The following is a 26,533-nucleotide window of genomic DNA, read 5'->3' as shown; positions in this document are numbered from 1 at the left end:
AGTTAACTAGGCAGGTTAGGGTGATGAGGCAAGTATTGTTTAACGATGGTTTGTTCTGTGGACTATCAAAAAAATATATAGTATTTTGACCTTAAAAGGATTTTTTTTTTCTTAATTGAAAACTGCTTTTTTTCTAGCCAAATTTTTTTCAGATTTAAAATGTAAAAATAATGTGGATATTTTTTCAATGTTCAGTTTTGATATATAGTCATTTGGATGGCCCATAATTGTGCTAGCTGTTCTTTTATTTCTCAAAGGAAACATTTGTCTGTTCTCCCCATGTTCCTCCAGGTGCTCCTATTACCCCCACAGTCCAAAGACATGCGGTACAGGTGAATTGGGTACGCTAAATTGTCCGTATTGTATGAGTGTGAATTAATGTGTATAGATGTTTCCCAGAGATGGGTTGCAGCTGGAAGGGCATCCGCTGCGTAAAACAAATGCTGGATAAGTTGGTGGTTCATTCCACTGTGGCGACCCCAGTTTAATAAACGGACTAAGCTGAAAAGAAAATAAATGAATGAATGAATGAGTGAATGAAATTGTCTGTAGTGTATGACTGTGTGTAAATGAGGGTGTGTATGGGTGTTTCCCAATACTGCCAAAACAATCGCGCCGAGATCGATTGAATGACGTGGTCTCGGCTCAATTGAAACGAACTCTGGAGTGGATCGATTGTAGTGAGAAAGCGATACGATCTGAGCGCGGTTATATCACAGTGCTTTATGGATATGTAATAGGCATACGACTATATGAAGAGAGAATTATGAGTAGGGTGGGAGGTCATTCAGCAGACATCCCGAGTCTCCCGCAAATGCACAGAGACTCCCGGATGCCCGCAAACCAGTGATAAACTTCCGGTAATTACGCGTCTCCCTCCCAGTCCTCAAATACTTTGCACACCCTTCTCACCCCTCCCCACCGCATCCCTCCTCACTCTTCAGACACGTTGCGCACACCATCAAACACCACCAAACCACCACCTCCCCTGACAGCTGAGCGGGACTCTGCAAAATAAACCGTGAAACTCTGACCAATGTGAAAAGAGTTTACTCACATGTGACTTGTTTAAGCTCTTTTGGTCCGTTTAGAAACTTTGCAGTGTGAAAGCGACCGCACCAAGAGCAACAATGTAACAATTTTAATCACTGTTTCGGAACAACTGATTTTTTTCACAGGTGTGAAAGCACCCTAGTGAGTATGATGAAGAGGGTTGGGGCGAATGCCTTTAACTTAGAGATCGTCATTTCTAATTTGACGTAACCTTTTTTGTTTGTTTTATTGCTGAGCTATAAAAACAGCAAACAAAATTTAAATGTTACAGATATATGTTGTAATTAAATCAGATTTTTTGCAATGTAAATACTGTCACTCGACGGATAGAGGACTAAGCAGAAGACACCGGCAAGCAAATCAAAAACTAGTGTAACTTTGTTATAAATTAGATTATTTTGTTTTTATTGTAATAAGTTCATTACTAAATGTAAAAACAATGGTATTAATAAATATAAAGCAATGTTTTCTAATCATTTCTAAACAATATTAAATAATTTAGGAAATTACCCATGGCAACTATATTTACCTTCGGCCCATTAGCCTCAATGAAGTTTGGTTTTTGGCCCTTCATAAGAAAAAGTTTAGGCACCCCTGCAATAAACATTAAAGGGTCGATCCTCCCTATATGCAAACCATACTGCCGAACCATCAGGGGATGCCTGTTGCTCTTACATGTCAATCTGTTCTGTGCTTTCATTGTATTTAGGCATGAAAACACTGATATAAATATAAAAACAGCAGGATTCCCTGCCGTGCCCCGCCTATGCAATTCTCAAAACAGTCAGTTCATGTAGCGGTGCGTGACTGTCAGTCGACTGTTTTATAAATATGTCGATCTTGGTGGGGTTTCCTGTAAACACAAAAATCTTAGTCTTAAATGAACATAAAAAGTAATTAACTGAATGCTTTCATTATAACATTCTCTCTGAAACTAACTGTAGATTTTACTACCAATCAAAAGAAAGAAAAACTAAAGTAACATTTTCTTTTAAAACTTCCTCCAATAATTTAGTTTTATTTGCAATTTTTGAAAAAAATGTTTACACAATAGAGAAACTGAAATAATAATGTTTTGTTGTAATAATATGTCATGTTTGTAATGTTTCTTTAGTCTCTCTGAGACAACACTTTTGTGCATGTTTTTTCCCTGTACCAACTTCCTATAATACTTTGAATATAATATACCGTAAATAGCCCACCATGAAAAAAGCTGCATTATTTAAAAGTGACATCTGTGTGAGCAGTGCTTCTCAAATCACTAACAATTGACAAAACACAACAGGCCTTTAGCATCAGTCACAAATAATGAGAAAGTGGAAGCACAGTGTACAGTAGAAGCTGTGAGACTGGACTTCAGTGTGTGTGTGTGTGTCTGCTGTCTCAGTGTGTGTCCAGCAGTCACTTCTCGCTCTGACAGTGGTTTTATGCACCTGTCCATCATGTGTTCATTTATCTGTCACTCCTGGCGTTAATGTCAGCATGAACTCATCTGTTGGAGCTCGGATCAGTTCATTCCTCCTGTGCCAGTCATAAGTGGCATCTCTTTTCATTCTTTATTGCTTTGAAACTGCTCACATCTCGCTCCCCTCTGCTCATATTTGTGCTGCTCTTTTATCCCTCCCTACATGTGAGGTTGCTTATTTATTGTCTGCCCATCCAGAAAACTGTCTCTTTTGATTTGAAGATGAACTCTGCGCTGTGGGTTAGTTTTCATAGCCTTGTGATTTTAAGCTTGTTTGTGTGTCCGTGTGTGTGTGTTAATGTGAGGAAATGAAGGCATGGAGGGATTTAATGTCACAGATTAGTCTCTTTGCTGTAGTATTGATCTGCAATAATCTCCTCTCTCTGGCTGATTACTGCAACTGAGACTAATCACAAGTGTATGTGTGTGTGTGTGTCTGGGTGGGGGTTACTTAAAGCTGGAATACACTGCATGACTTCTTCCCACATTTTTGGCTATTTGACAGTCTGGACATGTCAATGCTAGTTTCTAAAAAAACGTCAAAGCCTGTGTAAAGTCAGAGAGTTGATTGACATTTTAAGCAGTTTAGAATATTGTATTTGCAAGGATGCTTATTAGGGGTTGTATTATGATCAGAACAAACCCAGTGCAGAAATCATTTTTAAGCGGCAACTCTAGGGGCAACATTCAGCAACTCAGAGTGTTAGTTCACTTTACTAGAGGGCGCCACAGCGGAATGAACCGCCAACTTATCCAGCATATGTTGTTTTACACAGCGGATGCCTTTCTAGCTGCAAACCATCACTGGGAAACCTCCATACACACTCATTCACACACATACACTACGGACAATTTAGCTTACCACAGCCTCATTGAGAGTATATGCTCAGGGCTACATTTTTGGGAAACTGCAAATGTGTGCCTTGACATACATTTGCCTGCATTCTCGGGGGAAAACGAATGCTATGGGGCGATATGACGCTGCAAACTGTTGTTCCTTTTCACACTAAAGTGTGAAATATTTACAGCAGGCATGTTCAAGCTCAGTAATGGAGGGCTGGTTTCCTGCAAAGTTGTCTTCCATCCCCAATCAAACACACCTGGGCTAGCTAATCAAGCTCTTACTAGGCTTTCTAGAAACATCCTTGCAGATGTGTTGAGGCAAGTCGAAACTAAAGTCTGCAGGACACCGGCCCTCCAGGACCGAGTTTCGACACCCCTGATTTACAGGGACACATTATTAATGTTTTTCACGCAGCACTGAATAAATGGAACAAAAATTACTTAAATGCATCTGTGAAATGCGATCAAACATGCTCGCCTACCACACTCATAGTAAGTAATGTGTATTTACAGTATATAGCTCATTTATTGTGTATGGCCAGACATCCAAAAGTGCTTTACAATCATGAGAGGGGGTGGAGCATCTACTTGGATGATGCAACAGCAGCCACAGGACCAGAGTCCGGACCTCAGTTTAACGCCTCACTGGCGCCCACTGACAGTACAGTGTCCCCTTCACTATACTGGGGCATTAGGACTTGCACATACCACAGGTTTAGCACCCCCTGCTGGCCTCCCTAACACACTTTTTAACAGCAACCTAATTTTCCCATGTGGTCTACCATCCAGGTACTGGCCAGACTCAGCCCTGCTAATCTTCAGAGAGTAACCAGTCTTGTGCTGCAGGGTGATATGGCTGTATCTCCATATGGACAGCTTTTCTGGCTCTATGACTTTGCTTGGTAGCTGCAGTGTCACACAGAGCAGTCATAGGTTTGTGTCTGGTGAAGGATGGTTACAGAAACCAGGTTCAAACAAAAAAAGCAAATGAAATAGTGTTAAATGTACATGGCTAAATTGTGCTTTTCTCTTCTCATTAGCTTTTGAAAAGACTATTGGTTGAGTTTAGGTACGGGGGTGTGTGTCATCACAAATGTAGTTTTAGTCACACTGAGCCAAACGTCATCAAAATGCTTTGGTTGAGTTGACTCTTACAAATGTCTCACAAGATTATTTCCCCAAACCTCAGGCATACGCATCTAAAGACAACATGACATAACTATGTTTGTTATTGCAGGTTCTCTGCTATTATTATATATGACCAAATATTATTATAAAATGACTGATGAAATATAAAATGGCTTAATATACAGACTAAATAATTAATATATTAAAATCGAGATACAGAAAAAAATATGTGAGACAAATTTATTGTTCATTAATCAAAATACAAGGAAAGTGATTATAATAGCAGTAATGCAGAAGGTGTCAGAACAGGTGATTTTCAGATGATTTTCTCAGGTAAAGAGGTTGGTGTGAGTGTGAGCATGAGAAAGAGAGAGAGACTTATTTTGTTTTTCTCTGCTCAGGTGCACGTGTGAGGAGCCTCCCCTTCTGATTATCCACTTCCTCCTGTAACAGCCTTCTTCTTCTTCCTTCTCCTCTCTAATCTTCTTCTAACCCTCTTTGATGCTCTGTCTTCATCTCATGCCCTCACCTGACCTCTCTTCTTTTGTCTGAAATCGCTGATTTCTGTACCCTCTCCACTCCTCTCCTCTCTTCTCCTCTCCACTTTATCAGCCTCCTGTGAGTATAACTGGAATTGTACTTTCTTTAATTACATTGACATGCTAAATAGATGATGAATGATAAGTGCAGAGGGGTGTGTGTGTGTGTGTGTGTGTGTGTGTGTGTGTGTGTGTGTGTGTGTGTGTGTGTGTGTGTGTGTGTGTGTGTTTGTGTGTGTGTGTGTGTGTGTGTGTTTGTGTGTGTTTGTGTTTGTGTGTGTGTGTGTGTGTGTGTGTGTGTATGTGTGTGTGTGTGTGTGTGTGTGTGTGTGTGTGTGTGTGTGTGTGTGTGTACGCTTGTGTGGACAGGTTTTACTTACATGGCGCTTAACCTGAAATCACCTTGTTTGCCCCACCATCATTAATTATTATGATATAAGTATTGTACATTTATTTGTGAGTACCATAGTTTAACTGCAGTAATATGTTTTTTTTTTGCTCTTTTGTATTAAAACCATGGTTATTTTTGTAGGGGTAGTGTCAATATACTGTTCCAAGTATCCCTTTAAAGAAACCATACTAAATTATCTCTTAATAACAATATAAAAATTAAGGAGTAAAAAATTTACAAAAATAGTTAGCAAGTACAAAAAAAAAGAAAAGTCAATGGAAGGTGTTTGAAGACAATGTTTGTTGCCACAGGTTGGGTTGTTTACACTTTATATTACAAGACAATATTAATATATATTACAAAAATTATATTGTAATCAATGTCAATCAAATTACCATACAAGCTTCTTTACTTAATGAAGTGTTAAAGCGAAGCATGACATCAAAACTATTATAAAAAGTTATATGTTAATCAAATTTTATGTAGGACTAGATTTTATAGTAGAATGTAGTGAATAAAATTATCTTAAATAAAACTTTTTCCTCTCTAAGGCCATGTTCACATTAGGCATGGGACGATAACCAGTTTCAAGGTGTACCGCGGTTTGGAAAAGTCAAGGTTTTAAAACCACTAAAGTTTTCTGTAATACCATTCCTGAAGTATTTGTAAGGGGTTTTAATGTATTTTTTAAATGTGTTATAAAGAAGTCAGTGTTTTTGAAACTAATGAAGAGTGCAGAAGTCAATGGTTTATTTCAATTATTGAGCCTGACTTGTTAACTGTTCCAAAATATTATAAATGTTTCCTAAAATAAAATGTATTTTGTTTAATGGGGGGAAAGTTTTTTTTTTTTTTTTTTTTTTACCCATATATTAAAAAAGAACATATTTTTAGAGCAGTGATCACAATACCGTGATACTGTGACATTTTTATCCTAGGTTATACCGGCCCATGCCTAGTTTCAATGTACAGTACATGGGTATTTTTAGAAACTTTTTATAAAGTTTTTCCCCCTTTTGTTTAAAAAATCCATCCACACGAAAACACAAAAACACACTGTGATGCATGTTAAGGGCAGGCTGAACCAACAGGTTGGGATCACCTGCAGACAATTAAGTATTTGCATAAGTACATTGTATCCAACTCAATGAAATGTGAGAACTGAGGTGAATTACGGGCCTGATGTGTAAACGACAACTCATTTGCCACAAACATGTTGAATTTGTCTTAACTGGTTTTCCACATTTGATGTAAACCCAGCCATGTTGACCAGTCAGAAAGGAGAAAACAGCACACACTCTGGTGTCATGAGGCAGGAACTCCAGTTGTAGAGATCATATAATCTTTACTTTGGTGGGAGTTTTCAGAAAGTTTGTGTTTCAGTCACCTAATACTGCGTTTTCATGTGGACAAACGACCAAATAATATGTTTCGTTTTCTATCAAACTTTTGCAGAATTATTTAAAATATTTTATTGCTTTTATTATTATACCTTTATTTTACCAGGAAAGACACATTGAGATTAAAAATCTCTTTTACAAGAGTGTCCTGGCCAAGATTAGGCAGTATACTGCACATGTCACATGGGTCTAACAGACAACAAACAAAGAACAATTGACAGTTAACATGAATCACACATAGACAAACAAACTATTCAAAACATCTACTAGCCTGTGCTTCAATTTCAAATCATGTATACTCTTTTTAAAATCATTTAGTGAAAAAATTATGTACATTGTAACTTTTTAGATTATTCCATGCAAAAAGTGCTCCATATTTAAAAGCCTTTTTCCCATCTCAGTCCGCACTTTAGGAGCAGATAGTAAATAAATATCCTGAGACCAAAGGCCATAGCTAACTAAATTCCTCTTTAAAAACAAAAATAGTATCTGTTTACACACACACACATACTCACACACACACACACACACATTACCATGATGAGGAGCAAGTCGAATGTTCTCCCTCAGGGAGCTTTTAATATTTCATCTGATACTCAATGTATCTGTCAAAGCCCTCATTCACAGCTCCTGTGCCTCCGCAACAGCCTAACAAGTGCAGTGGTTAATAGGCAGACTTTGCATTAGGAAGAGTAAATTAAACTCATTCTTTATTGATGCTATGGCATTTTACACAAGACTTAAGGTTTTATTATTAGACCTGTTAAATGGCTGGTGTGACATTTCAACATTTCATCCTGTCCACAAAAGCTCCAAACAAGGCTATTCAAGATCTAATATGCAAAAGATTTATTAGAGCTGTTTACACTTATGAACACACACACTCACACACACACACACACACACACACACACACACACATACATAGCTGATAGTCAGTGGAGTGCTAGACAGGAGATGTGTATATTGTGGAAAAATATTGAAAATGAAACGACTTAGCTTTGGACACCCACAGGAAGATGAGTCAATGCGAGTCCCCTGAGAGATGAGCTGAGGAGACACGGCAGGAGGCTCTCTGGAGAGATGAGGAGGAGGAGGAGACCTGACAGTATTTGGTCGAAGGCCAGACAGGATTGCTGATGTGATCATATGCTAATTGGAAGAAAGAGAGAAAAAGGAATAGAAACTGAAAAGTCTGGAGGCCAAGCTAGGGATCAAATAAAAGCTATGCTAATATTACTCAAAATGTGTTGAATTGTAGGTGTACTTATTAACAGTATTGCATAGTGTCTGAGCTGATACTACATATGCATTTCAACTTAAAGAGCAGTCTGAATGGAATTTGAATGTGCAGCATCCGCCATGTTGTTATTATCATCTGTCTTATCATTAGCTGTTTTTGACACTTTTGAAATGTGTCTGTATTAGGAATGTAACCTGACTCAGGATTAGATACAATTTACGATCCTAATCTCACGATTCACAATTTAGTGATGATTTTTAACAAAATTATTTGAAACATGCAGCACATTTTTTTGCAAAAATAAATAAATAAATGAATAAATCTGCCATAACTAAACTGCTAATTTAAAAACAATTAAATTCCAAAAAAACAAAATAAGCAAAACAATAATAATATAAATAAAGAAGACTCATTAATATAAACAAACTAAAACTGTGACTGTGCTGGGATTTTACATTTTTAAAAGAATATAAGAATATCTGTTTTCCTGCATAAGCTGATGTCTTTGCACATTTACAATGTCCCCTGCCGAAAATAAACACTTTCATTAGGGACTGAGATGGCTGGTGTGAAGAGGAAAGCCTTTCTTAAACCAGAGAGCAGTGTATACAGAGGTGGTCAATGGGCCCTCTGCTCCAGGGGACTGGCCGCTGGCATAAAACACTGATTATAAAATTATGAAGACAGGAGCTGAAAATGATTATGAAGGAGAATAATTAATATTACCTGTAAACACAGTGCCCCCTTTGTTCAAAATATGTATAGTTGTTCATTCAACATTTCTACCGATTGTCACATATTTGAATCGATTTTCAACTGGCTCACAGTGAATCGGTACATCCCTAGTCTACATTGTTTGATTTTATTTATTTATTTATTTATTCATGCCTTTTTTGGTGATTTCACCTTCTAACAGTTTACTTTTTAATGTTATGCCAGTTGGTGGAAAACAAAGTAGAATGCAGCCATGGTACCAGCAAACAAATTGATAGCAAATGGTGTATCAGCTTACAGTGTAAGACAACATTGTGCTCATTAACCTGAAATTTGGAAGCAGGGGACAAGGAAAAAAACTCCACTATTTTGAATTTGGACTGCAGTACCCAGTTTGACCACTAGCTGTCAACATTACAACAATACTGCAGAGGCACTGGTAATAAACAGACAAAATCATGTGTTGTGTGAAAGCTAATATTGTTATTTTATATCCAACTTTTTCCTCTGCCACATGATGCCTGTCATGTGATTTTTAAAAAGAGAAATACATCTAGAAGAATGAAATTTAACACTGAAAAAAGCTTTGTGAAACAAATGTCAAGTAAAAATACCACGCTTAACAATACTTTCATTACAGATAACAATATAGCACAAAGCCAAAATACACCTCTCAGCCAGTTTTAAACATTGAAATTAGTTATTTGTAGCGCAACCTCATTATTTGAAATAATTTGTTTTCGTCTTTTATCAATGGAAGATAGCAAAAACAGAAGTGCAACCCATCATTTGAAAGGTAGCAGTCACATATTGAAAAAAGGTGGATAGTTACTGTTATAATTATCCTTATGTTGTTGTTATTATTGTGAATGGGCATTAACTCTAACTTAGGTTGTTTGTTCTCTTGTATAAATTGAGTGTATTTGTTAATCTAATTTGCGTTGCTTGTGCATATGCTGAATATGTATTGTTGTTATAGGGTTAAACAGAGAGTCTTATGTTGTGCTTTCTCTGTCCCATGCTGAGTGACTGCATTGCAGTTATTTTTAGTAGAGCCATCAATACAAGAACCTGCAGCTCTGTCTCCCATTTTCTCTCTCCCCCTCTCTTCTGTCTCCCCCCTCTCTTTCTCTGCTTAATTCACCCAGCAGGGGGACTGTGGGACAGAGATAAGTGCACACACACACACACATACACGCATAATGGAGACTGTCTTAAAGAATTTCATATGAGCTCTTTTTGATGATTCAGCATGGTGAACTACATAAGCTCATCTTACTGCTCTGATTTCTCTACATTTCTGACACAAAGCCCTGACCAGACATTATGTGATAAGCAATGAATGCCTTACTTCTTTTGTGGATCAGCTGCTAATTAGCTGTAATCGTGACATCCAGTATAATGTTTTGACTGAGGTTAATTTCCACAGCATTTTTACACCATAAACATAAAGACAATCAAGCATACCAAAGACTATTGGCCTGTCTAGAGTAGCTGAAAGTGTGGCTTTCAGCCAATTTCACCTTATTAACTGACAACAAAACCCAAGTCATTTAAGAGCACTATGTTGAACATTCTGCTGACCTTAGGGCACACACTCCATACCTCACAAATGAAGTAAAAGACTTTATTTTGACAATTTCTTAAAATTAAATAAACAAATTAGCTCATTTGTCAGCACCGGCTTTTACCTCATCCGTCGGCTAGCGAGAGTAAAACCTTTACTAAGCAAGGAAAGTTTTGAAACTGTGATCCACACTTTCATCTCCTCGTGACTCTACTGTTGTGATTATTTATATGCTGGATTGCTGCTTTCATCTATTTATCGTCTTCAAATGGTTATAAAACGTGGACTTCCATCTGCCCTCAGGCAGTCCTAAAAGAGACCTTATTAAACCCATCCTGGCTACCTGTCAGTTATAGAATTTCAAGAGTTCACACTTAGCTGATGATTGATTATGAAAGCTTGTTTGGCATGCTGTCCCGGGAGAGAGCCCTGAGCTCATGAGATACTCAAGCCCGGGGTTCCCTCCCGTTGCAATGGAGGAGGGGAGTTTGAGCTCAGGTAGATCTTGAGAACTCCCCTGCTGTAGTAACCAATGAACAGTAAGTGATTGCTCTCGGAGATAACTACATACTAGATGCATGTCTATGGTGCCGATTTGGATTATTCAAATAACTTAACTTGCATGTTTTTGGACGGTGGGAGGAAACCGGGGAACCCGCGGGAAACCCACGTGAGCACGGGGAGAAAGTGCAAACTCCACACAGAAATGTCTGCTGGTTTGGTAAAGCCTGGAACCAAAGACATTCTTGCTGTGAGGCAACAGTATACGAACTGGGCCACCGTGTCACCCATCTAGGAAGAAGGAGGAGTAGGGGTGGAAGGGGGGACTCTTTAAAACGAAGATATCAGTGGAATGAAACCCAGGGTATTTATAGTAGTTTAGGAGTCATCTGATTGGAGCATAGTGAATTGGATAATGCGGATCCAGCTGCTAGCAATCATAAGCACGTGATCCTCTCGAAATTAGTTTATACATAAACTTCACTTACTTCAAAATTCTGCTATTTGTTTATAAAACTCGCAATAATCTTGCAGATTTACTCACCCCCCATAATCCAACTAGGTCGCTCAGATCTCAAGACGGCCAGCTCATGTCAGTTCAACGGTCTCGTTTGCAGAGCAGGGTTGACAGAGCCTTTTCAGTAGTTTGTCCTAAGCTATAAAATTATGCCTCTACCTATCAGAAATGCCTCCTTGCTATCTGACTTAAAATCATAGTTAAAACCACATCTTTTTGAGTGTACTTTAAATTGCAAATAATTGTATAAAGATTTTTGCTTTTTTTTATTGCTTTTTCTTCATTCCCCCTTTTTTCTATTTTTTACCTTTGGGAAGCACTTTGGCCAAATTATGTACTTAATTGTGTCTGAAGCTCTGCCTGCTAAAATATCACTGGTCACAAATCCATATGTGTGTGTGTGTGTGTGTGCGTGCGTGTGCGTGTGCGTGTGCGTGTGCGTGTGCGTGTGTGTGTGTGTGTGTGTGTGTGTGTGTGTGTGTGTGTGTGTGTGTGTGTGTGTGTGAAGAGATTAGATGCAAAAACCTCTAAATGTCATTTGATATTTTCTACTAAAATTAGCATTTTTCTTAGCCTGTGTAGGCTCATTAATTTTACTTTTATAGTGACAAACAAGTTCTTTTCATTGCCCTTAAAGTGAAATAACTTAACATAAACATAGGGGGCTGAAAAGAAATACTCATTTTAGGAGAAAATTTCTGATGGCATTTAGAGGTTTTTGCATCAGAACTCTATAGCGTCACAGTGGCGCAGTGTTAGCATGACCAACTCCCAGCAAGAAGGTCGCTGGTTCAAGCACCGAGTGGGCCAGTTGGCATTTCTGTGTGGAGTTTGCATGTTCTCATTATATGCGTTGGTTTGCTCTGGGTGTTCCGGTTTCCCCCACAGCCCAAAGATATTTGGTATTGGTGTATGAGTAAGCTAAATTGTCCGTAATGTGTGTGTGTATGTGAATGCAAGAGTGTATGTGTGTTTCCCATTGTTGGGTTACGGCTGGAAGGGCATCCGCTGCGTAAAACATGCTGGCGGTTCATTCCACTGTGGCAACCCCAGATTAATAAAGGGACTTAGCTGAAATAAAAATGAATGAATGAATGTTGTCACTGATTGCCTTGTATAGCACTTCAGGCCTCCTGAGTTTGAGTACCGGCTCACAGACCTTTCCCAATCTCATTCCCCCTCTCTAACTTCCCTTCCAGTCTAATATACTGTCATATCCTAATAAAATGCAAGATGGCAAAAAAAGTTTGCTTATGAGGGTTGGGTTTAGGGGTAAGGGTTAGAAAATACAGTTTGTACATTAGAAACATTATTACGTCTACGGAGAGTCCCTACGTGGATAGCAAACCAGAAGTGTGTGCGTATTTTTTTTTTTTTTTCGTGTTGTTAGTTTAATATTTTATATTTTGTACTAGATGTTTTTTTATTTTTTATTTTCAATTGTTTTGTTTCAATTATGGTAGTTGACAGTTTTTGTAACTTTTTTCTTAAGAGATAGATTCATTCTTTATTTAAATTACTAGACAACATTTTTTAAAAAGTGTTAGTTAACTATAAAAATACACCCTTTAATGGTATACATAACCCAGATAATGTTGCTAAACTGAGCTGTCTGCTTGTTAAGTCGTGACATATGGAACACTGTTTCCAGGTTCAAGCTGCTACTCATTTGAATTAAGAAAATATTGTACACAACAGTCTCTAGACTTGCTGCATCACAAACATCAATATTTTAGCAAGTTATTAACAATCAATCACTTTTTGGTCATCGGATATTAGGCATGGATATAATATTTCAATCGTGATTTTTGTAAGTATTACATCGCTTTGTAGATGATTATTATTGAATTGAATTGAATTGAATTTTATTTGACAGATTTTAGACAAACTGTACAAAAAGTATTCCATACACTTTGTTAAAAAAAACTGTCGAGGATAAAAACACAATAAAGCCCTGGGCTTATTTCCATTGTGGTCCTCTGTTAAATTAAAACAATGTATGGCTTCATAATACTAATGAAGAATAAAACAAACAGTCGCCACAGCGGTACAAACAGCCAACCTATCCAGACACAATGTCCCTCCAGCCGCCAACCTATTCACACTCAAGTAACATAATTTAAAAAATCCTCATCCACCATGCAAAACTAATTATCCTCAAACAACCATCTTTTAATAGCTTTTTTGAACAACCTTAAATCTTTTATTTCCTTGATTGCTTTTGGTAGTTTGTTCCACATGATTGCACTTGTATATAAAAACATATTTTTCCCCACTAAACTTCTAAATTTAAATAAACAAATATTAAAATCCCAACTCCTAGTACTGTATGAATGCTGTTGCCTCACCATTTGAAAATAGTTCATCAAATAGCTAGGAACCACATTATTAAACATTTTACGTATGTGCAAATGTGCTCTAGGATGCATTTTTAAAATTATTCGTACTAATTTATTTTGTGCCTTTTGCAATTTCTCCTTCAAATTTTGTGAGCAGCTACTGTACCAAAATGACGTAGCATAATCAAAATGGGGTTGAATTAAAGCTCCTGCCAACAATTGTAAAGAATGAACATCCAAAAGATCAGATTGCCTTGCTAAAAACCTAATTTTTCCACAAATCTTCGTAATAACTTTTTTTGCCATAGCATCTCCTGATAATTTATTATCTATTAAGCAACCCAAATAGTTTATCACATTTTTTGACTGAATTTTCCAATCATTAATCTTAACTACCAAATTATCATCTTTTTTTAATTTCACTCTTGAAGCAAATAAAATAGCCTCTGTTTTACCCATGTGTAAAGAAAGTTTGTTGTCTAAAAACCAGTTGTAAACACTTTTTAACTGTGAACTCATAAATTCCTTAATAATTTCTTCCAGGGCCCTTTTGTCATGATGAGATACTAAAATTGCGGCATCATCAGCATAAAGATAGAGCTCCTCTGAACACGCTATTTTTAAATCATTAATATATAAAAGAAAAAATAATGGACCTAAAATACTTCCTTGAGGTACTCCACAGTTGATTGATAAGGGAGCAGATAATATACCCTTTATATCGACTCTCTGGTTTCTATCATGCAGATATGACTGAACCCACTTTAAAGACACTTTATCAAATCCAATTGCCTTTAATTTATATAGTAAAATTTGATGGTCCACAGTGTCAAAAGCCTTCTGAAGGTCCAGCAGCACCATTCCACAATAGTTGCCACCATCTACAGCTCTCCGTATTTTGTCTGTCATATGTAATATACATGTCTCGGTGGAATGCAATGCTCTAAAACCTGACTGTAACTCATACAAAATATGTTTTTTAGTAATGTAGTTGACTATCTGTTCGTGTACAATTTTTTCCAGAATTTTAGACATAACCCCTAAGATTGATACAGGTCTATAGTTAATCATATCTAACGTACTTCCTTTTTTATATAATGGTATAACTCTAGCACTTTTAAAATCACATGGTATTTTCCCTTGTTCAATAGATAAGTTTAAAATATGTGACACCAAGGGGGCAATCACTTTAACAGAGTCTTTAAAAAATCTAGCAGGAATATTATCAACTCCAGGAGCCTTATTTAATTTTAACTCACTAATAATTTTTAAAACTTCACTTTCTGTAACAGGTCTCAGACTAAAAGAATCCGGCAAAATGTCCTGTTGTTTATAAAAAGAAAACACTCTATCTTCATTGTAAATATCAGGTTGCCCTGGAAGCTGACCACATAATTTTTTTGCTAACAATATAAAATACTGATTAAAAGATTCGGCAATATCCTTCGGATGAACTATTAATTTGTCTTCTACCTTTAAGTTAATTTTAGATGATTTCCTACTTTTAGCATTTGAATAACCTAAATTTCTCAGTACACCCCAAAGTTTTTTTGGATCAAATTTATTTTCATTGATCTTATCCTTAAAAAAAAACCTTTTTTCTTCTCTTATTTTGTTCCTAACCTCATTTCTCTTTAACTTATAAAACTCATAACTGCTACAATTACTATCCTTCCTAAACTTGGCAAAACTCTCATCTCTTATCTTTAACAGTTGTAAAATTTCATCTGTAATCCAAGGGTCTGATCTTTGTTTAACTCTTATTTTTTTATATGGTGCTATTTTATTCAAAGCATTACTGAACAGATCCTTAAAACAATCCCATGCTGCCTCCACATCCTTGGATCCCCTTACCCCGGACCAATCAACTTTATCCAATATATCACAAAATAAATTAGGACTATAATTCTTCATTGACCTCACTAAAACAGTATTATGACCCATAAGCTTCACCTTTTGCACTTTTCTACATAAATATACTAAAAAATGATCACTCATACTACACTCAATAACACCACTACAACTTATCTTATCTGAATCAGATGTAAGAATCAAATCTATAATAGACTGCGATTTGGGAGTAATTCTAGTTGGAACCTTAATAATTTGCTTCAATCCAAAAAAATCTGAAAAATGTTTAAAAGCCTTATATAACACAGCGTCCACATTTAACATATCAGTATTTAAATCCCCACATATTATAATTTCCGATCCATGGGTTTTCACAAAATCATTTAAACTTTCGTCCAACAATTCATAAAAATTACTTTGATCTGGTGGCCGATACAAGTTTCCAATTAAAATAGGTTTACTCTTTGGTAATAAAACGTTCACCCACACAGCTTCAATGGATGCATTATTCATCTCATTTCTAACATTAAAAGACAAATCCGATCTTATATAAACACATACGCCACCACCATTACGATTTCGGTCTCTTCTTATCAAACTATAATTCGCAATTTCAATTTCTGAGTCCAACACTGAACCGTCCAACCAAGTTTCACTACACCCAAATACCGACAACCGTAGATCCGAACACAACAGTCTTAGCTCGGAAATCTTTGGCAGAAGACTCCTTACGTTTAAATGAGCAATACGTAGACCTTTAGATGATCTCTTGAAGTCCGCATCATGAATAACATTTTGATGATATGCGCTTACCGGAGAATCCAAGTTCAAAGACGAAACCACCTGTTTACTCGCAGGCTCCATACATACGGGTCGAAGGAAACGGTCCTCATGGTAGACGACACCAGCCGGCATTCCCTGGGCAGTTCGCACATCTCTCGCTTCATCGTGCGCAGATGACAAACTATCCCAGTTTTCTGCAATAAAACTCCATTCCTCTGAAATCGCTGGTCTCCGACACTCTTCGCCGCCCGCACGCCGTACATCAAAGCGTGACTTTACTATAATAATAATAACCATTTGTTAATAATAATAATAATATTACCATTTGTTGAGTCTCCCCATACCGTTTGGTAGATCGCTTGGATCCGGAAGCTGCTTCGTGTGACGTCACACTTAACAACCGGATTGTAGTAGCACACTTTAAAACTCTATTATGTAAATAAAAAAAACAAATGTCATGTTTACAAATAAGACGGCTGTGTTGTGCTTGGTTAGAACAAATGTACAATTACACATATTAATCATCAGTATGTTTTGAAATAATTTTACTCAAATAAACTCATTCACTTACGTTTTACTCCCTTTTTTTGGTTTCCACAGGTATTCACAAATCATCCCTAAACTGGACCCGCCACCTCAGCCCCTGAACCGCAAACGTTCAAACAGGACTCTCTCTCCGGGCGTGGAGGCCGAGTACAGAAATTCGACTATAGCCACAGCTGTAAATGGAAATATTCTACCAAATGTCAGCGCTAGCTCCTCATTTCCTGATATCACCCTGTGCTCAGTTTCACCTGGGGATTTCTATTCTCACACCAACGGCACCAGCGTGTCATGTTCAGCAAGTGAAGATTCAGGCGTTCGTTCGGATGACAAATCCCTCATATCCCCCCAATCCAGAGACGATGACCAGAGCTCTGCATTTATCTCCACATCCAGCACATGCAGCAGCTTACCTGAGGATCATCCAGCTGCAGATGGAGGAAGTCCACGGCAATCGACCACACCTGAGCAAACCATCCCGTTCTCCTCGCCGGTCAATGACACCTGCCTTCATATAAGCCTAAGTGAAGATGAGTTTCTGGAGGACGCCAGCTATAATGTCAACACCCCATGCAGGAGTTGAAATCCTACTCATAACAGAGAGAAGAGAAGTTGCAACAACAATGATACCCGTGTTAGTTCTCATAGGTAGTCTTTCACGTGTTGTTTTGATCCATCACAGCCACTAGGGTGGCTGTTTTTATCTACAGTGCCCTCAAATGAATTTATCTCTAAGAAGTTATGATGAAGAAGATTTGGATACAGAGTAGACTACTATTGACAGATGGATATAGTGTATTTTTTTAGATGAATAGTTATAGCAGTGAATGAAGTGCATTGGCTACTGCTACGTTGATAGGAACTGCTTGTGTTAGTGTTGCCATTTTTTTGTTTGTTTCTTTTACTTTACTAAGTTCAGATCCAAATTTTGTACTAGCGCAAATTGATTTCTATATTATTTGAATTGTTTATGGATGCTAAAGAGCAGTTATGTAGCAGGGACAGTATTTTAGACTGGTGAAAAGTATGTACAGAAGCTGTAGAAACATAAAAAACGGGGTTAACTTTTTATTATTGTTTGTTTAGCAGGAATCCACATTTAGTTTCATGCTGTAAGATGTGGGATTGAATAGGGACATGATTATATGTCTAGACATCTTGAAAGGCCAAACATCCTCCCTTATTCCAATCAAGGTAGAATAAGCGAAGTTAATTATCACTTTTTCCTGGTGGAAAGACTGCAAAGATAAAACAGGCAGAGGTGTTGCATGAGCAATAGATGCAATAATTTACACATCCTATGAATGTGTAGTCACTACAAAGAATCACTGGTTTTCTCAGTTTAGCAGAGTCGTCCGGTCTCACAATGATCTCTTCTTAAAAATAAACCATCAGATCATCTACTAAGGAACATAGGGGGCATTTACACGACAACGTTTTCAAACCAAACTCTAAACTTTTATGCATTTTTGGACTCAAAGTAAAGTTAATTTCTAAACTAATTTCATGAGGATCACATGCTTATGGTGGTCCCGCATGAGCACATGATTCACCAATCAAACTATTCCTAACTCACTATAAATAACCACAGTTTCATACCTCCGTCATCTTCACCTTGAACAGGCATGTCCAAACTCAGTCCTGGAGGGCCGGACTCCTGCAAAGTTTAGTTCCAACCCTAATCAGACACACCTGGGCTAGCTAATCAAGCTCTTAAGCTGCTGTCACACTGGACTTTTCTCCCCATAGACTTCCATTCATACGCATGCAAATGCGTCAGACCGGAAACGCAAGGTCATGCGTCAAGTTTCGCAGGTTGCTGCGGCGCAAAGTTCAAGCTTGGTGAACTCTGACCTGCGAAATTGTATCACTTGACTGAATGAGACCAATCGAGGATCAAAGCATGATCTCTCTGGACAGAAATTGGGATCATGGAGCAATCGCTCGCTTTTTTTTTATGTCTAATAATCTTCTTTAATCCCGCCTCTTTTTGCAGCTCCACACAACAGAATTTCCCATTATCAGACTCTAGTGTGACCGCAGCTTTAGTAGGCTTTCTAGAAACATCCTTGCAGGTGTGTTGAGGCAAGTTGGAGCTAAAATCTGCAGGACACCGGCCCTCCAGGACCGAGTTTGAACACCCCTGGCTTGGAAGATTCCCCCTCTTCCACTCCTACTCCTTTTCCTAGATAAGGCTACATAGTAGCTCAGTGGTTAGCACTGAACAGTTCTGTGTGGAGTTTAGATGTTCTCCCCGTGCTTGTGTGGGTTTCCTCCCACCATCCAAAGACAAGCGACATAAGTGAATTGACTAAACCAAAATTGGCACCACAGATGAGCTCTTAGCCAGCCGTATATCTCTCCATAGCAATTCTTAATTTGTCTTGAGCCCTAAACAGCATGGTCGGTCTAGAGATCTACCTGACTTCAAACTTCCCTCTCGCTTTCGAAAAGCATGCCAAACACGCTTTACAATCAATCATCAGCTAAAGCCTGGTTAATACTTCTGCGTCAAGTGACCGGCGTAACCCACGGCGCATGCAACGCGCGAAGCTGTGCATTTATACTTCTGCGCGCTGTCTCTGTTGGTCTGCATTAACACTTCCGAAACGCTAGTTGGCAGTGAGGTGTAAATGCTCCACTGTGTCGAGTTTCTTCGCTGCTGTTTTGCTTTTCCTGAACACTTCCTGGATGTACAAGTGGCTCAAACTCGCTCATTTTGAGGCAGGAACCGGCGGACGTGCAACAACTTTAACTATGAGGTAAACACAAAACAAAACTTTCCACCCGGAGCTCCTTCACAGGACTCCACACTTGTAAACAATCGCTCCATCGGGGTCGCGCCATTCGCACGTCTCTCGGTCCCACCCAGACTCGTCAGCGCTACCAAGCCGACCAATCACAGAGCTTGCACTACACGACGTTGCAATGTGTAGTTACATTTTTTGAGAGGTGCACGTAAGCGACGCCGACGGCCACGGCGTAGGGCTATGCGTCAGTGCCGTAGCATACACGTGCGCTTGACACAGAAGTACAAATCAGCCTTAAGTGTGAACTCTTGAAATGCATAAATCTGAAAACAGGTTACAAAGTGGACGGTAACCAACAAACACTGCGGTTGTTGTGTTCTTGTAAATACACAAAACCGAGAGTCTTTGAAAAGGATGAGATCATACTCATGCATGGTAAATGTTTAGGAAGGTGTATATGAAAGCCAAACGCTAACGAACACACAGTGGTGGAGTATGTGGTAGTGTTGCTGTTGCTCAAATTTCCTAATGCTTCTTTAGCAAGTGTGGATTTACTTTGCATTAAAACCAACATCTTACAAGCATGGAAAATTCTACAGACACAAGCACTTAACTGCACATCGTCAGTTGCTTACTTTTACTGTTTACTAACAAGATGACAGCGCTAAATATTTGACTGGCAAATATAATACAGGCTTTTTGCAGATTTGTAAATGCTAATTGTTTTAAAAATGTTGTCGTGTAAATGTGAAACTTTTTTCACAACACAACCCAGCAGGTACACAATGTCATAAGTGGTTAATATTAGGTTAGATTTCGTTTGTGACATCAGGTGACTAAAATTCAATGCCTAGCCAGCATCTAAGGACAATGTTATTTTGACGTCCAATAATGACGTCAAATGACATTGATAATTGGTTGATTTTAGGTTGTGTTGGACCAAAATCCCAACGTCATATTGACGTCAGATACTGACATTTATTCATCAGGTATGGCAATCAAAATGCAACATCTGATAGACGTCATAGTGGTAACGTCCACACAACATCTAGCTGTAGCATCATTAGTCGTTGATGTTTGGTTGATTTTAGACTGGACCTTGGACATTGACGTCGGCCTGATGTTGGGTTCTGAAGTCAATCTGATTTTTATTTCCAAACAAAATGCAACGCGTCCATGACATCGGGGTGCAACGTCAATCTGGCATCATGTTGACGTCCTGTGCCTGCTGGGAAAAGAATTTTTTTCTATTTTGGCTATGTAGATGAAATACAAGCTGCGCCTTCATATTAAAAACAGGTCTAAGAGATTCTAATCATTCCCACTTGTTGAGTCAGTTCAGAATTCAAATGCTTTTTAATAAGTTTGAAGGATCACATATAATTTGAATAAGTATTTGAAAAAATATATTGCCTCCAGATCAGCTTTATTTTAAACAAACTGGAAAGACTTCTATGACCTAAAACTGTGAAGTGAGTGTGCCGCTTAACGAGAAACAAAGCTGTGGATGTGTGGATAAACTATAATGTATCAGGGAGTATAATAATGAAGGGGCAGATTAGAGGGTGGTTGGACAGAAGGATGAACAGGAGGGATTTGTGTCATTATGAAAGGCAGTGGCGTGAGCAGGTGCTTTTTGCTGATATGGCTTAGCATGACACCTCGAGAAGAGAACTGAAGGAAAGGGAGGAGAAAGGGAAACGATGGAAGTAGAAGAAGGTATTAAAAGAGATGCATTGAATGGTATTTTTAAATGTGTTTAAATAAATAAAAAAAGTGCTTATGGAAATAAAAGCGATAAACAAATCATCTGTTTGGGTTTTTGGACAATTTTTTTTTCATTCATGTATATATGTGTGCAATATTTTAAAACAGTTGGTTTGAAATATTAAATATTAGAAAATATTTTGCAAAATAAGCTGTGCAAAGCAAAACCCATAACTATATATTGCAATATATGATGGATTTCACAAATATAAAACATATTTCCAAAATATTGCCCTTTACAGTATATATTTTTTTCAATTAAGGAAATTATATTGTGTCACTTTTGGCTTCCGACCACATCTGCTGAAATTTTTCAAAGTGCAGAACGTCTGGTATTTTTTTCTGTAACTTTGCACTGTAGCCACTGGCCTTGCCTGACTAGTTGCAGGTCCTCACTGAACTCCTTTGTCTTAGCCATGACTGTCCACAAACCAACAGCAGAGAGATTCTGTTTTTCATCTGTTGGGTTAATAAAACTGCTGTCCCCAATAAATTAGTGTAGTTAGGATGCTTTAGATGCTTTTGGGAGTTGCATGTGTTATTTCTTGTCTTAAAGTAACTTCAAGTCCGAACTTGCCAGGGGTGTGAATAATTTTGGGCTGCGTATATAAAGTATAAATATAAAATATATATATTTTTGAGCATATGTACACATTCGAAATTCCAAAGGTTGAAAAAATATATATGTAAATGGCAATTTTTGCAATATTTGGAAATATATGCGTTGCATATATGGCATATTTTATATATTCAATAACCAGTTATGAGCTTTTATGTCATATATTGCGATATATTAGATTCCATATGGGAAATAATCATGCATGTGGATATTTTTTAAAGGCCAAGTGACTCCTTGGTGACAGTCGTTTTTTTTTTTTTTTTTTTTTTTTTATCAACAATGTGATATTTTGGTCATTAAATCTTTTCACATTTGTATTTGACATAAGGGCTGACCTTTTTCTTTCTCTAGAAATCTAATCCTCCTGAGAACTGGCTAATTTATGAAAGCAATGGGAAGAATTCAACACATCGTCCGATCACCTTAGATCTATGATTTATCAAGTATTTGAATCTGCTTCTGCTAATTTACTACTCAAGAAACAGCAGCGAGATCTTACCTTGTATCTACAGTATTGTGATTTTATCACCTTGTGTCCTGGAGAGCTGTGGGATTCTCCCTGTTCCTACTTCACTTTCAGCCGAGAGAAGGGAATCCCTTTCTTGCAGGATACTCATTTCATAAGGGACATGGGATATTCCTCTTTCCTCATCCTCCTTTAGAGCAGAAGGGCAGAGGGGAATGGTAATAAAGGATTAATGGCTGAAGGAGAGGGAGACTCTTCGCTCCAATCAATATTTAGCTCATGTGAGCCTCTTACCGTTACTGCAATTCTGGGCCCTTGACTGCTGCCCCTGGAACACTCTATGTACACACTGCACCACCAATACAATACACTAGCTACATCAATACACACACATTCTACCTGATGGGATAGATTTAGATGAACAACAATTGATGAAGATTTTTATTTTCTAAAACTGTGCAGCAGTTTGTATTCTCTAAAAATGTGCAGCAGCAAGCATGTGAACTAAGGATATTATGGTATGGTCAAAATGAGAGGTGGCAGAGAAGCAGGAAAACACCTAAAAAGCTATACTGTAGAATAACTGAATATGTAAAGCACTGATTATATATGTTTCAGGAGAATGATATATGACAAATTAATGTACAATCATGGCAATGTATGTAAATACTTTGGGGAATGTGGGGAGACAAATGTATATAGCCGTTTGCTTTCATTGCAGAGTGTGCAGGACAAGAATAACATGACCACCTAAACATATACTTGACTTTCAGTAAAGTAAAAACGTATCCAAAGATAGTCCGAGTCTAAATGAGAACACACACATGTGTGACTGGAGAAAATCTGTATAAAGCAGGACCAGAGAAAACAAACTCTTCAGTTGGTCTAGTGGAGACTTCAGGTTGTCCTGAAGGGCTATTTTCAGACATCTCCGTTTTATGTTTTAATTAAATCTATTTTGTGGTATTCTAAATCTCCAGTCTGATTGTGGTTAAAGAATGGAAAGGCACAATAAAAGGATTAGGATTATCTCTCCTAAAAAAAGAATGACACATTCAAAACAGTAATTTTTTAACATTTGCATGTTTTTTTTTTTGTTTTTTTTTGCTGGTATGACTAAGAACCAGCTTATGTCCAGCAAGAACCAGGTTAAATCAGCAACCAAGTATTGAGACATTACAGGTAAAATGCCAGAATTTCACTGTGTGAATGCAAAAGAAATATTCCCGGTGTGGGCATGTAATTTCAGAATGTGCTGACGCGATGCCTCTAAATCCAGATTTACACTGATCGCGGCCATTCTGTTCAATGCTTGCGTTTGCACCAGCTGCACTTCACAGAAGCATCTCAGAAGTGGCTCTCTGTACTGCTTTGCTAAAGACAGGTGTCTGGTTTATTTTTGTTCAGACCATACATTTCTGGATATGGTGGGTTCTTCGTCCCAGATGACAGGCACTGTTCTTGCCCTCACTGCGAGGGCTTGACTGTTGTGCAACTGAGGTCGAAGCGTACTCTAGCATTAGGGTTTGCTCCCTGCTAGTCGGTTAGTGGATGGGCAAGCCTGTATCCATCGCGCTCGGACTCGCGAATCTCTCACTCCTTGTCAGTGCACTCTGTCTAAGATTTAAGTGAACGCGCTGGACCATCCACCAGGATGGCCGTCCTCTCATTAGATCACAGCGGGAACGTGATGTCCATCGTTGCATTGGCGGGCAGGCTAACATGCTCCCATGAAGATCCGGACCCACTTCTACCTTTCTGGATTGTCAGTGAGGTTTCAAATTTATAAGCAGACAAGTGAGCCTATCTATCTATCTATCTATCTATCTATCTATCTATCTATCTATCTATCTATCTATCTATCTATCTATCTATCTATCTATCTATATCTATCTATCTATCTATCTATCTATCTATCTATCTATCTATCTATCTATCTATCATCTATCTATCTATCATCTATCATCTATCTATCAATCTATCTATCTATCTATCTATCTATCTATCATCTATCTATCTATCTATCTATCTATCTATCTATCTATCTATCTATCTATCTATCTATCTATCTATATAATTCTTTCAATTGTTTAAAAGTGTAAATGTTTGCACCTTGACTTTTTTGTTATTTAATTATATCAAAATAAAAGCTGTTACCTCTATATTTTAGTTTGATCATTAGCTGCATTCTCACTGTCGAGCCAGTGCGAGCCAGGGCTTTTCTTGGGCCGGGCCGGGCTAATTGGTAATTGAGCAGTGAGGCCAAAATCATGTCGCATTTCCACTGTCGGGCTTGTAGCTCACAGCGCATTATGCAAACCCCGCCCCCAGAAAATCATATCATTCATCATATTCATTTACTCGTCGACCGACTGTTAGCATCATGCATCAAGTGGTCTCACCACTAACGAAGGGACCCAGTGCAGTGAGCGCACCCATCCATAATATAACTCGATATGAAATGTATTTTATAACATCCTCGTTTTGATAGACGCCATCAAACATTCAGACCAAATGCTTGGGAGACACCTTAACATATAATTTTTTTCCTAGGCTATACACTTCATATAATTCCCCTTTATTTATTTATGTTGCATTATTCTGTGATTTTAAGTAAAGGAAAGTGTTAAGTATTTCAGCACTCAAGAGCAAGTAATAAAATATAGCCTATTTCGTTGCGCTCAGCAGCTTTTCACTGATAAAGCTCTACATATAAAAACAAACAATACAATACAATAAAAACAAACACTTGTTTGAGGACACACAACACATTTTGCATTTGCAGCTTTCCATGATGCGTTTGTAAGAGGCTCTGCGCAGGACTGGATGACAGTATAAAAGATAGCATAGTTTCTGCTTTCACTCACCCCAAAAAATGCATTTTGGATGATTTGATTAATATCATCGTATCCCAATACTTTATAAATAATATTTTAATCCTCCTCCGGTGTTTATTGTTTTTAGAAAATATCTAAGGTATTTTTTTCAGAGAGGCCTTTGTAAAATGAAAGTTTAATATGGCTTTAAAACGGCTTGACCTAAATTGTTATAGCTAGCTTTTGTTTGTTTTATATTGGTTTATTTATTTAATGTGATTTTATTATATCTAATATTTGTAATTCCTTTAAATATTTCAATATAGCTTAGGCTATTTTATTAAAATATGACACTATTGTTTTGAGCCTACATAAGTGGACACTTCGTTTGTAAAGTTTTATATCTTTCTGTTGTATTCATATTGTGTATTATCCAAAATTTAAAAAAAAAAAGAAAGAAGCTGCTCGCGGAATCAACAGAGCTGTGAAGGGAGCGATCTTTTGCTCAGTCTCACATTCACATACAGGCATCTAACACACACGTATCATGCACAAACACACCTTTTAAACTTGACAAAAACTCTCGACAACCTTTACTGGCTGCTGTGTCTTTAATATGGTGTAAAGATTATTATGCCCTAATGAATCATCAAGGACGCAGCAAAAAATGTCACTTAATTATTTTATGCAACAGTCTTACATTTGAAAGGTAAACATAAGGGCGGTCATAAACAAAAAGACCCCAGCCTATAAGGCTATCTGTTTTCTTTCCCTTATTTATTTATTTGTTTGGCGCATATACTCGTGTGCAATCGGAATGCTAGTGTAATGACGGCAAGCCATCTTTACCAGATTTGCGCAAAGTCCGCCTCTCCTTTCACTCTGCCCCAAAGCCCCAGCTGGCCCTCTTTGGCCCAAGGTATTGGGCGGGCCGAAAAAGGCTGGCCGCTGGCCCAGAGAAAGCCCCACTTTGGCCCGATCAGGCCCTGAAAGTGACAGTGAAAACGCGACAGGCCTTGGCTTGCCCTGGCTCGCTCGCTTTAGGCACGATAGTGGAAACGTGACTATTGATATTGTAGCGAATTAGCTCAAGGTTAAACTTCCTGCGCATTCTTCACCATAATAATGTAGTGAATTATTATTTAGATTCAACTGCTTGTATATTCCGCATCATTATATGTAGTGGATTAGCTCAAAGGGAAGAACATTCATTTGAACGGGGCTTAAAAAGAATCGAC

At 37.9% G+C, this 26,533-nt stretch overlaps 1 protein-coding gene across 15 annotated transcripts in view; it reads left to right on the top strand.

Annotated features, from left to right (window-relative positions):
* si:dkey-34e4.1 overlaps nt 1-21,433 on the top strand; it is a 78,068-nt gene extending 56,635 nt beyond the window's left edge. For 2 of the 15 annotated variants that reach the window (XR_015491383.1, XR_015491386.1), the window contains 3 exons: nt 4,891-5,107; nt 16,935-18,480; nt 19,003-21,433. Coding sequence is in view for 2 of the 15 variants with exons in the window: in XM_087253661.1 (XP_087109787.1) it covers nt 16,935-17,460 (526 nt within the window). In the remaining 13 variants the exon portion in view is untranslated. Of the gene's footprint in view, nt 1-4,890; nt 5,108-16,934 lie in introns of all 15 variants that reach the window. The other 13 variants (XR_015491382.1, XR_015491385.1, XR_015491376.1 and 10 more) reach the window with 7 other exon arrangements.
* Nucleotides 21,434-26,533: the final 5,100 nt, after the last annotated feature.

Source organism: Danio rerio, chromosome 5, assembly GCF_052040795.2.
Source record: "Danio rerio strain M-AB ecotype USA chromosome 5, GRCz13ab, whole genome shotgun sequence".
In the NCBI taxonomy this organism is placed as follows: domain Eukaryota; kingdom Metazoa; phylum Chordata; class Actinopteri; order Cypriniformes; family Danionidae; genus Danio; species Danio rerio.
This window is presented reverse-complemented; position numbering and strand designations above follow the sequence as displayed.